A 12693-nucleotide genomic window follows, 5' to 3' on the forward strand; every position below is an offset into this window, starting at 1 on the left:
GCTGAAGATAAGGATAAAATTCATGTAAAAAATTGGGACATATGAATTATTATATAATATTTCTATAGGAAGAGTTGTATGCGCATTATTTTGTGCTCAAACTCCAGAAACATTAGAAAATTAAAAGGTAATATAAGGGTTAAAATAATTTCTACTTTCAGTTTTCTGAAGCAAAGCACCTCTAGTGTAAATCACTTTAACTCAACTCAAACTAGAATAGACACATTTTCTGAAACATACTCCATGAATCATTTTACGAAGACAAAGATTTCCTTTCAGAAGGTCACGCATCTTGAATGCAGAGAATGGGTCTATTCACATCATAATAATTAATACTTTGTGCTAATTATTACCTGATACTCTGTAGAATCAACTCTTCAAATTGCAGCAATTTGCAAGTGAATGTAGAGTCGCTCAACTTTGCACATAACTATCATTTACCTTTTGATTTCAGAGGAATTTTGTGATATTTAGTGTTGGTTTCATGGAACATGTTCAATATGAGGCTCTGTATGAACCTTAATAGGCGATTTTCTACTAAAATGTCTGAAAAACGCGTGGCTCGGAGCAGAAATCATGTCCTCTGTTCTTCTCCTGCAGCTTAGGATTGGAAACGTGCATGAAAGTGGTTATTACTGCATCACTTTGAACCAATTTGACAGGGCCTTTGGCTGCCAGAGGGAGCACGGGCCCAAGGGGAGAACACGGTTTGCTATTGAGTCGCGTTAATGTTGAACTGTATCGGCAGATAAAACTCAAGGCTAAATGCAGATCTTACAGATGAACCATGAACATGTTTACCTGAAAATAATACACGAATGTAAAGAAAAACCATCATAAAGATAGCAAATAAAGCAAAAAGTAGAGGTGGATGGAAGCGTTTGGTCACTTGATAGATGTAACTGACACAGCTAGAGTCCTCCACAGAAATTAGACACTGCAATTACAATGAGTGGAACCATCATTTAAACTCCTCTCTGCTCTGCAGACCTGAAGAACACAATTAAGGCAGTGTGGGATTTCAGAGCAGCGATGCAACGTGAAACAAATGTCCAAAGTTTAGGCACAGATTGGTTTTCATCAAGGTACATTTAAGCCTCTAATGAGATCTCCTTCTGCCGCTTGATGATTTATAATCTGTTATTATTATTATATTTCATATAAAAGCTGAGCTGCAGCTGTGCTGTGCATGAAGCTCACTGCACTCACTGATGCTAACATTGCATTTCATTACTAATTCAGGAGCGCCCACAATGTTAATGCAGTGTGAGACGTACTCCAAACAATGGAGCAATAACGAAGAACTCCACTTAGATACAATAGTATATGAATACATGCTTAACTTATATTCCAGAAAGTGTAAAAAAACACATGAGATTTATTTTTGTGAATGATTTTTATGAGATTATGTGTGCAACAGTCCAAATGAATCACTGGTCCACTGCATTATGATATACCGTATGTACTCTAAAAAGCCCAAATGTGTGTTTTCTCTGTGAAACTGTCCCAAAGTACCGAACTCCTGGAATTTTCTGCATGTTGGAAAATCATAAGAAAATGTCCACGTCACATAAATAACTTTACTTCGAATAGTTTACAGTCAGTGCAAGCATTTGTAAAGAAATGTTTGACTGTTAGACAAATAACTCATTCCAAGATTTGTCTAATGGAGTAACTTGGAGGTTTGAATGTGAAATATTTCAAAATTAAAGCAGATAGGCAAAAAATGTTAGAATCCATCTTTGTTCTTCCACTTATCTTAAACTGGGTGGTGGACGTAACGGCCCAGGAGAGATGTTTAGATAGAGACACTCTCCTGCTCCTAATGAAAGATCCCAAGGTAATCCCAGGGTAGACAGGTGTTAGAATGCTTTCAGCAAGATCAGATGCCTAAACTACCTCAGCTGACTTATTTTGATGAGGAGGAGCAGCAGCCCTACTCTGAAGGCAGGGCCCGACCCCACCATGGAGGAATCTTGTTCTTCCATTCATTCATGAACACGGCACCAAGAGACCTTAACTCCTTTTCTCATTCAAGAGGGTGCATTTTAATGAATGCTCTATTTTGCTAATTGATTCATGAAAATCTATCCATCCATTTTCCTCCATTAATTGGGGGTCAGACTTCCCTCTCCCCAATCACTCGGGCTAGCTCCTCTGGGGGAATCCTAAAACTTGCCGGCCAGCCAAAAAACACAGTCCCTCCAAAGTATCCTGGGTCTTCCTTTAGGTCTCCTCTTGGTTGGAAATGCCTGGAAAACCTCACCAGATACCAAAGCCACCTCAACTGGCTCCTCTTGATGTGGAGGAGCAGCAGATCTTCTCCGAGCAACTCCCAGGTGACAGTTTCTCACCCTATCTCTAAGGGAGAGCCCAGAAACTCATTTCACTCGCTTGTATAATTCATCATTAAAAAAGAAAAAGATGGGATCACAGATTAACACGCCAGTGAAACAAAATAATTTAGTAATAATAATAATATAACGTTCCATCCATGTAGGTCAGAGAGCAAAAACGTAAGAAACAGAAAGAAATAAAATCACCCTTTTTAGTCGTTTTTAATGTCTTTACTCCTGTGAACTCATGTTACAACTGTGACAATAATAAAGTATGACAGCTGGTAGCCACATTATGCACAAAACAACCAACGTCTAAAAATAAATAAATAAGTTGAGTAACATCCTTGAAATGCCACACATGAATCATAAAGCATGAACATTACTGCGGGCTTATTCTTTCCTCTGCGCCACATTCTCCTGTGACACAACAGGGAAGCTGCAGCTCAGCATCAGCAACATTCGGAGGAAACCAGTAATGGAATTATATTTTCGGATTGGTTATTGTTGCAGATAATGCTGGAAAATCATCTTTAGATAAATGGAGAAAATGCTTTGATGTTTAATTGTAGCTTGATCGATTTTTACTTTAATGTTTGAGTTTGGTTTTTACATCTAGTACTGGTCGCTTAGAAGTTGAGCGATGAAAGTTTGTGATTTCACTGGATTAAAAACACATTTGTTTACCATCAAATAAAATCTTGATTGAACAGGCCATTCCTTTGATCTGTCAAATACACTGTAAAAAAACAACGTTTAAATAACTTAACCAAGTTATATCAACTGGTTCCACTAAACCTTGTTGCTAAGGAGTAATATAGTAAAATGGTAAATGGTTTGTATTTGATATAGCACCTTCTAGAGTCCTGGAACCCCCCAAGGTGCTTTACAACACAATCTGTCATTTACCTATTCACACACACACATTCACATTTACTTCTAACACAACACATAACAACATATAATTACTCTTTATAATTAGTGTGGCAGTGTGTATCCTGTCACTAGGGGGCAGTGTATTTCAGGGTATTTTTACACAACATCAACGTGAATGTTGCTAGTTTAAAAAACATTACGGTAAACGTTGTTGCTGTGGAGCAGAAAGCACGCGACCTCGGCGTGACTCCTCAGACTTTGACGGTCCTTTAGTTAATTCCATTAAGAGAATGCAATGTTGATTGTAGTTTCCAGATCTGCTCGGGGCCCTGCGCCAGCTGATGACCTAATCATACTACGGCAATACCACTCAGCCAAATATATTGCATCTCTTTTTCAGTTCTGTTCTTTCACATACAGGTTTTGAAAAGAGTTTAGCAGTTTTGTTATTAAATTCAAGTTTCTTAAATGTTTTTGACCGTCGTAACAACTTAACATTAGGGATACACAATATATCTGCATCAATGTCGGTATCGGTCCAATAAATAAAACTGGGCCCGTGTTAACAACCAATATTTTTTAAATCTCTTTTGAAAACCTATTTTGATGATTTGGCTTTTAACTCAGCATGAGTCTTTTTAATATAAGCTTTAGTTTTTTATGCTTTTTATGTTGTGTATTGTTTTTTTGATGTTTTAATTTCTGTGAAGCACTTTGGTCGGTTTTAAACTGTTGTTAAGGTACCATACAAATAAAGCTGCCTTGCCAATATATTTTTTCCATCTTGTTTCCATTTGTGTATTTGTTTCAGAGGGTGAAGGGGTGATGTGATTGTTTAGTCATGTCACAGTGAATGAAATTGTCTCAGAAGCGTTAATGTGTGTGGTGTGTGTACATAATAACGTAAATTCAGTTTTAGTCATTTTCATTCTATACAAAATCTGCTGATTTTAGAAGCACCAGTGTCAGTTTATCGGTATCTGCAAATATTGGTTATCGGCCATAACAGTGATATTGGCATTGGTCCAAAAATTCCCTATCGGTGCGTCACTACTTAACATCGTATAGCCAGCCAATCTTCTAGTGTGACATCATCGGCAGGCGCAGGACCCTGAGCCGGCCAGAAGGAAACATGGTGTCTAATAACATCCCCCAAAGATGCTATATACTCTAGACTAAAATTTTATTGTTGTATATTACAAAGCCGCCAATCATTTTTTTAATGACTAGACATGATTTTAGTAATTTTAAACAACATTTTGATGGATATTTCTAGAGATTAAAAGTAAAAATACACATTGTCACTTTAAGCAATAGGTTTAATGGAACCAGTTGATAACTTGGTTAAGTAAATTCAATGTTTCATTTCATAGAGTGTACACTTTAATGGAGATTTTGGTCCTTTTTCAGTGTTTCAAAGCAAAAGGAAACCACTGGTGTATTTTAGTGACTGCTTTACTCTCAAAAGGCTGTTTACAAAAATAAGAGGGTTTGGTCTCAAACAGTCTCAAGTTTATTTCTGTCTATTTAGCATTCTTTCAAGTTGTTGGAAATTTCCACAAACACATTTTTAAGATCGACAGGCGGATTGGTTCGGCGTCTGCAGTGATGCGGACGCTGAGCCGATCTGTCGTGGTGAAGAGGGAGCTGAGCCAGAAAGCCAGGCTCTCGATTTACCGGTCGATCTACGTCCCAATCCTCATTTGGTCATGAGCTTTGGGTAATGACCAAAAGAACGAGATCGCAGATACAAGCGGCCGAAATGAGTTTCCTCCGTAGGGTGGCCGGGCTCAGCCTTAGAGATAGGGTGAGGAGCTCGGACATTCGGGAGGGACTCGGAGTAGAACCGCTGCTCCTCCGGATCGAAAGGAGCCAGTTGAGGTGGTTTGGGCATCTGGTCAGGATGCCTCCCCGGGGAGGTGTTTCGGGCATGTCCTGCCGGCAGGAGGCCCCCGGGTCGACCCAGGACATAATGGAGAGGTTACATCTCCAATCTGGTCCGGGAAGGCCTTGGGGTCCTGCCGGAGAAGCTGGTGGAGAAGGCCGGGGAGAGGACGGTCTGGAGCTCCCTAGTTGGGATGCTGCCCCCGCAACCTGGACCCGGACCCGGATAAGTGGAGGAAGACGACAACGACGACATTTTTAAGGGACTCAGTGCTCAATGAGATGATGCACTAAAGGTTTTGGATCCATGCACGTTAGTTATGTCACTGACACAAGTCCAATGATGAAATTACCTTCTCGTCATCTTCGATGAAGAGCTCCCCACTTGAGGTCTTGTTGATGGCCTGAGCAACTCCGATAATCTCACCATCACTGTTGCGGATGGGCATGCACAGGAGGGACTTGGTTTTGTATCCTGTCAGCTTGTCGATTTCATCACTGAATCGACGGTCCTGCAACCAAAGATGCAGAAATCAATAAAAAGTTATATTAAAAAACTAAAATGAATTGTTTTAATTTGAAATATAATTCCATAAATTGTCCCTGAGTTTTATTTCTTCCTTTAACTCAGACTACTTAAATGACAATGAATTCCTGCTCAAATTTAGGACTTTGTGAGATTTTAAAAGAATCTGTTGGTGTTGGTTTATTAAAAAGTCTTCATTGTGTCACTCATCTAGGAAAGAAGAGACAAACTGACTCTCCTGTGTCTGCGTCTCATGAACATGCACAATAAGCACCTGATAGGCGTCAGGAATGTTCACGGTCTCTCCATGTTCGGCCACATATCCAATGATCCCTTTCCCCCACGGCACCTGAACTTCATCCGAGTTCATTGAAGGCAACACCGTGGTGCCCGCATGCACGTCGAAGAATTTGGACACTAGTGTCTTCTTGTTGCCAGTTCCCTCCACCAAAAACAAGGAGCACCGGTCTGCATCCACCATGATGCAAACAAACACCAGGATTTTGTAGCTGAGGCTCGTTAGATCCAGGTCGTTGGAGATGTCTTTGACGAGCTCCAGGAAAAACTCTCTTTCGTTGTGTTGTTTGAGGTAATATTTAAAATCCACGGCGGTGGACGGGTACTGGGGGATGTTGACTCTGGACTCCAGCAGCGCGCTCAGGATGTGCGCAGTGGTCGGGGGGAGAGAGCTGGCTTTCCTCAGCAAGGCTCTCCTCCTCATGCTCGTCAGCGGCTCCTGCGCCCTGGAGTTCACGTGCTCGTCGTAAGTCCTGTTGACGTTTATGGCCTTGGATCTGGCGAAAGTTTTGCGCAGCTCCTTCTGAGACGCTCTCCGCTGCAGACCGTCACATTTGCTCGCCCAGCTGTCCTTGCACGCGCTGCCCTTCTCCTCGCGTGGTTCGGCCCGAGCCGCGGCGGCCGTCGGACCTTTGCTCGCCCGGTGGTTCTTCAGCCATTTCTCCACCATGCTATAATTGCCCTTCCTGTTCAAGTAGTCCTCGAATAAGTCGGGGTGCGAGTCCAGAAAACTTTCTACGTCAGAGAACAGCATATTCGCCACTGCCATGGCTGCGCTTCATAAGACGGTCCTCTGTGAACCAAAGCCTTGGAGACGCACAGAGAAATCTCATCAATGAGGATTTACTGAGGGTTAAAGTGGAGAGAATAACGCACAACTTCGTCCCCGGCGCGTGGTACAAGGGAATAAATACATCTGGAGCTCCGAATCCAGCTTCTTCTCTGTGAGGAGAGGGATGGAGACTCTCCTTTTGCGCACCGGCACGCTCCCGCACAGCATCTCCGCAGCGCTCACATCGTTTAGGCTAATGAGCGCAGACCTAAGTAAAGTAACACAGAAGTAAAGTGAGGGTGGTTGGAGCGTCAGAGGCAGCGGGAATCTCACTCGGCAGCTCCGAGGTGTGTGTCCTCTTGTGCTGATGACGCGGGCTGTGGTTGGCTAATGCTGGCTTCGTCACACAGCAGGCAGAAGCTCAGGGTTGCTTCAGTATCAGCCCTCTGGCCAGCTGAACCCACTCCCCTTTACAGAGACTCAGTGCTTATCTTATTTAAAATCTCTAGGAAATCTGTCTGAGACAAACATCTGATTAATAAAAATGGATTTTGTTTATTAGCAAATTTCGAGAAAAATAAAAACCCTCCAGAAAACATCAATGGATGTTTCATTCATGAACCCCCCAAACTTTAGCTGATTCTAGGTCTGCAGTTGTCTGGATCATCAGGTTATGTAACAGCGACGTTCATTGGCAGAGCGAGCGTGTCAGAAAATCGCATTCCTATGAATTAAAAATGAAAATGGGTGCAGTAGCAACATTTGGACACAAGAGGGAGTGATACTCAAAATGTTGAACAGCTAATTTAGCAAATCAGGCTGAAGATGTCAAACTTTAGTTAAAAGGGGCAATAAAAGTGTCATCTGGAACTATATTTTGGGGGAATAATGAGGAAGAACATGGTGCAACATCTTTGGAAAAAAGGAATAACTTTTTCATGAAATCTTTCTAAAGCATTCAGCATCATGTTTAATGGTATGATGAAAAATTATTACTTATTTGAATCATCTAGATATTTATTTGGTGTTTTTGTTAGTTTTTCAACAAACAACTCATTTTCACATAAAGATCTTGAATTCAGAATTTTTAAAGAAACATTTCTGTTAAATTACCTCAAGTGATCCAAATGCACATTTAACCCATAAAAGTACCTTTTATTTTTAAATCCGAAGTCCAAAAAGTTTTCAATGATCTGAATTTAGTTTTTTTTACATTCATTAATTCATGCAGACTTTAGCCCTCCAACATATATACATTAGAAAACTCATGTGCCTCATTAAGGAAATGTTTGACAGCAGAAAATAAGATTCACAAATAAAAGGATGTACAGTGAATAAATATATCAACTAGTCTCTTGAGAGGGATCTAAAGGCAGAAAGGGTCAATTTTTATTTCTATATGACTGTTGTATTAAGCTGCTGTAATAGTTTATAACAGCTGGATCTTACCCACTGCATATCTTTAGGACTTCCTGTCATCTGAAGCAGACATCTCGTGAAATTTGCAAAAACCCCAAATAAAAAAAATGCTCAGCTGTTTACTCAGGAAACATTAATTTATGCCACATCAGAACTGCAAATTAATTTATCAAAAGAACGAACACTCAAAACTCAATCGCTTAGTGTCAGTTTTATTCAACTTACAAAAGCTGAAAATATTGATAGAACAGCTGAGGTACCGTCAAAGAAGAAAAGACTAATTACACATAGAAAATATCAAAAATAACTTTCTGTCTCCACAGTGGATCACAATTCAATAAGAGAGGAAGTCACCTGTTAAAACCAGATGTTTACTCAACAGCAAGGAGGTCAATTGATATATAAATCACACACAGCCCAGACACAGCCCAGACCTTTGATCACCTGGACTGGATTCTGTTTGTTCTAAACAGAAAAAACATTTACGTATTAGTCTTGGTCTCCTGAGAAGTTGGTCAAAACTGTAAACTAAGGTAAGATGTGCAGAGGCTCGTTTATGAGGTGGAAGACTTGAGATATGCTATAAGGTCGGCACGCTCAGTCTTCTTTTTGATGCCAGCAAAGATCATCTTTGTTCCTGGGATGTATTTCTTTGGGTTCTCCAGATAAATCATGAGAGTATCCTCTTCCCAAATAATGCCTGGAATTACAGAAAAGAATAAACAATTAAAAAGGAACAACATGAGGGAAATCAGTGGTATAATGATGCATATTGTGGAATGTTACCTTTGGTTTTGTTGGCATCGGTGTAGGAAAATCCCTCTGCCTGGCCCGTTTTACGTCCAAAGAGGCCCCAAAGGTTGGGTCCTGTTTTGTGTTTCCCACCCTTTTCCACAGTGTGACACTGCGCACACTTCTGGACAAACACTTTCTTCCCTTTTTCTACGTCTCCTGTCATAGTTTCTTAAAAACAACCACACAATAACAGATTTAATAAATATAAATTAAATTAAAACACACATCAGCCACTAGGGGAGCTCTCTTACAAGTTACACAGATACTTTTGTTACAAAACCTTTAAAAAAACACACCAGTAAACAGGTACCATGTAAATTAAACTAGAGCAGTATTTTAAGAAAAAAAAACATAACAGTTCAAGAGATAAGATCTAAGAAAAAATTGGGCAAAAATCCAGTTAAGCTTCTAAGATTTAGTTTAGATGAAAACAAGAACAGGGTAAAGTTAAATTCAGGTTTTTGAGTCTAGAGGGGTGGAATACCCGGAAACCGGCTGGAACCGGTACTAGGCCACGTTATGAGTGACAAAACCAGATCTAACTCGCATTTTAGTCGAATAAAGTTTAATAAAGGATAATCGATAACAACACGCAAGCTTAAATAACCCCGTCTCACCTTTTGTATACGCAACAGTGGCTTCTGCTCCTCAGATGGATCACTTCGGCCTCTTCTACGGGTTTCTCCCTCGAGCCGGCTCTTACGTTGTTATCTATCGATTGAAAAAACGTGCTTCTTCCTCGAAGTTACTCGAGCTGAACGTCATCAGTCAGCTGACACGCTTTTTCAGGCTTACGCTTCCTGGTTTCACTTCAGACAACTTCTGTTAAACAGAATAATAAAACTATCAACTTGGAAATTTGTTGTTTTTAGACATAAAAAGAACAAAGATCAAATATTTGTGTCATAATGTTGATTAAATGTATCTAAATAACCAAATATACGAATAAATAAGTACATGTAAAGTTATTCTCAGAGCCGTGTCCAGGACTTTTAAAATGGGGTGACCCATGTGGGGCACTTGTTTATGCATGGGTGGCACCAATGGTTATGTTTATTTATTTATCTACACAAATCGTTTATTTATTTATTTACTCTCTAGTGAATTTTGCAGTTTCACATAGCACAATCACCATTTCTTTTTCTATTCATCTTCTAGTTTTGTGGTGGTTAGCATGTCACTTCTTGTTGCGTTATTGTCACCAACTGGAGTTGAGTGGGACTCTAAATACTATTTATGTGAATATGAAAAAATAATAAGTAATATTAATACTACAGAAATGTTCTGTAGGTCTGGGCTAGAAGACAATGTTAAAGGTGCATGCAACCACGCACTATTTTGGAGTTTACAACCCAAGCCTTTTGTCGACAATGTAAAGTCAATTTAAACTGGAACTTAGTAGGGTGGCACGTGGGGTGGCCAATCAGACTCTAAAGGGTGGCATGTGCAACCCCAGGCCGCTCCCTGGACACGTCCCTGGTTATTCTTCCTGCACTTGTCATGATTTTTACTCGTGGACGGCTAAAAAGAAAAGACCAAAAGTGTAGTATAAAATTCAGACACAAGAGGGCAGAAACTCCCCATCTTTCCTTCATCTCTAAATGCTGTTGGAAACGAGTGTTGTTCTATTAATTACCAGATGAGGGCGCTAATTCTCCATTTCTTAAAGACTAATACACTGAAAATATTTAAAGCAAGTGTTGTAAGTCTTGTAAAAGTATTTTTAGACAAAGAACAAACAATATAAAAATACTGCAATTCTATTTGGTTACAAGTTACTGTAAAATAACCACGTACAGTAAGAATAGATAGACAATTAAATAAACCTCAAACTTTATGGGTGCTTGGATTCAAATTAAGAATACTTCAGCAGCACCCCTAAACGCAGGCTAGAAACTCATATGCTGGAAATTAAATTAATAAATTTACAAAGAATGAAATGTAAATTTTTTTTTAAAAAACACTGCTACTAAAAATTATTGTTGTTATCTTACCCACTGCTGATAGTTACAGTCTGTTTTGAGAAATAAAGCCTGCTTCCTCTATCAGAACTTCCAGGTGATTTTACCTGAGATTCACTGTCTGCACATGTCTCTATTTCATTGAAAGGACCACTTTACAGGCCATTTCATAAACTAGCCAAGTACTTGCTTCGGTTTACAGGTGCTGGCCAGTAAATTAGAATATCATCAAAAGGTTGAAAATATTTCAGTAATTCCATTCAAAACGTGAAACTTGTACATTATATTCATGCAATGCACACAGACCAATGTATTTCCAATGTTCATTACATTTAAATTTGATATTCATAAGTGACAACTAATGAAAACTCCAAATTTGGTATCTCAAAAAATTAGAATATTCTGAAAAGGCTGAATATAGAAGACACCTGCTGCCACTCTAATCAGCTGATTTACTCAAAACACCTGCAAAGGCCTTTAAAAGGTCCCTCAGTCTTGTTTTGAAGTCACCACAATCATGGGGAAGACTTCTGACTTAACAGCTGTCCAAAAGACAATCATTGACACCTTGCACAAGGAGGGCAAGACACAAAAGGTGATTGCTAAAGAAGTTGGCTGTTCGCAGAGCTCTGTGTCCAAGCACATTAACAGACAGGCGAAGGGACGGAAAAAATGTGGTAGAAAAAAGTGTACAAGCTCTAGGGATAACCGCACCCTGCAGAGAATTGTGACGACAAACCCATTCAAAAATGTGGGGGAGATCCACAAAGAGTGGACTGCAGCTGGAGTCAGCGCTTCAAGAACCACCACAAGGAGACTCATGAAAGACATGGGATTCAGGTGTCGCATTCCGTGTGTCAAGCCACTCTTGAACAAGAAACAGCGCAAGAAGCGTCTCGCCTGGGCCAAGGACAAAAAGGACTGGACTGATGCTGAGTGGTCCAAAGTTATGTTTTCTGATGAAAGCAAGTTCTGCATTTCCTTTGGAAATCAAGGACCCAGAGTCTGGAGGAAGAGCGGAGAAGCACAGAATCCACGTTGCATGAGGTCCAGTGTAAAGTTTCCACCGTCAGTGATGGTGTGGGGTGCCATGTCATCTGCCGGTGTTGGCCCACTCTGTTTCCTGAGGTCCAGGGTCAATGCAGCCGTCTACCAGGAAGTTTTAGAGCACTTCATGCTTCCTGCTGCTGACCAACTTTATGGGGATGCAGACTTCACCTTTCAACAGGACTTGGCACCTGCACACAGTGCCAAAACCACCAGCACCTGGTTCAAGGACCATGGTATCCCTGTCCTTGATTGGCCAGCAAACTCGCCTGACCTTAACCCCATAGAAAATCTATGGGGTAGTGTGAAGCGGAGGATGCAATACGCTAGACCCAACAATGCAGAGGAGCTGAAGACGACTATCAGAGCAACCTGGGCTCTCATAACACCTGAGCAGTGCCACAGACTGATCGAGTCCATGCCACGCCGCATTACTGCAGTTATTGAGGCAAATGGAGCCCCGACTAAGTATTGAGTGCTATACATGCACATTCTTTTCATGTTCATTCTTTTCAGTTGGCCAACATTAGAGAAACAAACATTTTTTCATTGGCCTTTAGAATATTCTAATTTTCTGAGATACCAGATTTGATGTTTTCATTGGTTGTCACCTATAAATATCAAAATTAAACATAATAAACATCGGAAATACATTGGTCTGTGTATATTGCATGAATATAATGTACAAGTTTCACGTTTTGAATGGAATTACTGAAATATTTTCAACCTTTTGATGATATTCTAATTTACTGGCCAGCACCTGTATGTACTTGGAAATGG

The 12693-nt window shown here is 40.3% G+C and overlaps 2 protein-coding genes across 2 annotated transcripts in view; both read right to left on the bottom strand.

The window, feature by feature from the left end:
• The window catches only part of pde11a (phosphodiesterase 11a), a 54010-nt gene extending 47175 nt beyond the window's left edge, over window positions 1-6835 (bottom strand). Inside the window, exons 1-2 of the mRNA XM_015966448.3 lie at window positions 5897-6835; window positions 5450-5608 (exon numbers count right to left, since the gene is read on the bottom strand). Of these exons, the coding sequence (XP_015821934.1) occupies window positions 5450-5608; window positions 5897-6688 (951 nt within the window). The 5' untranslated portion in view covers window positions 6689-6835. The remainder of the gene's footprint in view (window positions 1-5449; window positions 5609-5896) is intronic.
• Window positions 6836-8306: 1471 nt separating this feature from the next.
• On the bottom strand, window positions 8307-9657 carry LOC107389987 (cytochrome c-b). The gene is made up of 3 exons (XM_015966449.3): window positions 9523-9657; window positions 8897-9073; window positions 8307-8810 (listed from the first exon to the last, which is right to left on the bottom strand). Exons 2-3 carry the CDS (start codon window positions 9066-9068, stop codon window positions 8665-8667), a joined length of 318 nt encoding a protein of 105 aa, XP_015821935.1. The 5' UTR covers window positions 9069-9073; window positions 9523-9657; the 3' UTR covers window positions 8307-8664.
• Window positions 9658-12693: the final 3036 nt, after the last annotated feature.

The sequence above is a fragment of the Nothobranchius furzeri genome, chromosome 14 (genome assembly GCF_043380555.1).
Source record: "Nothobranchius furzeri strain GRZ-AD chromosome 14, NfurGRZ-RIMD1, whole genome shotgun sequence".
NCBI classification, from domain to species: Eukaryota; Metazoa; Chordata; class Actinopteri; order Cyprinodontiformes; family Nothobranchiidae; genus Nothobranchius; species Nothobranchius furzeri.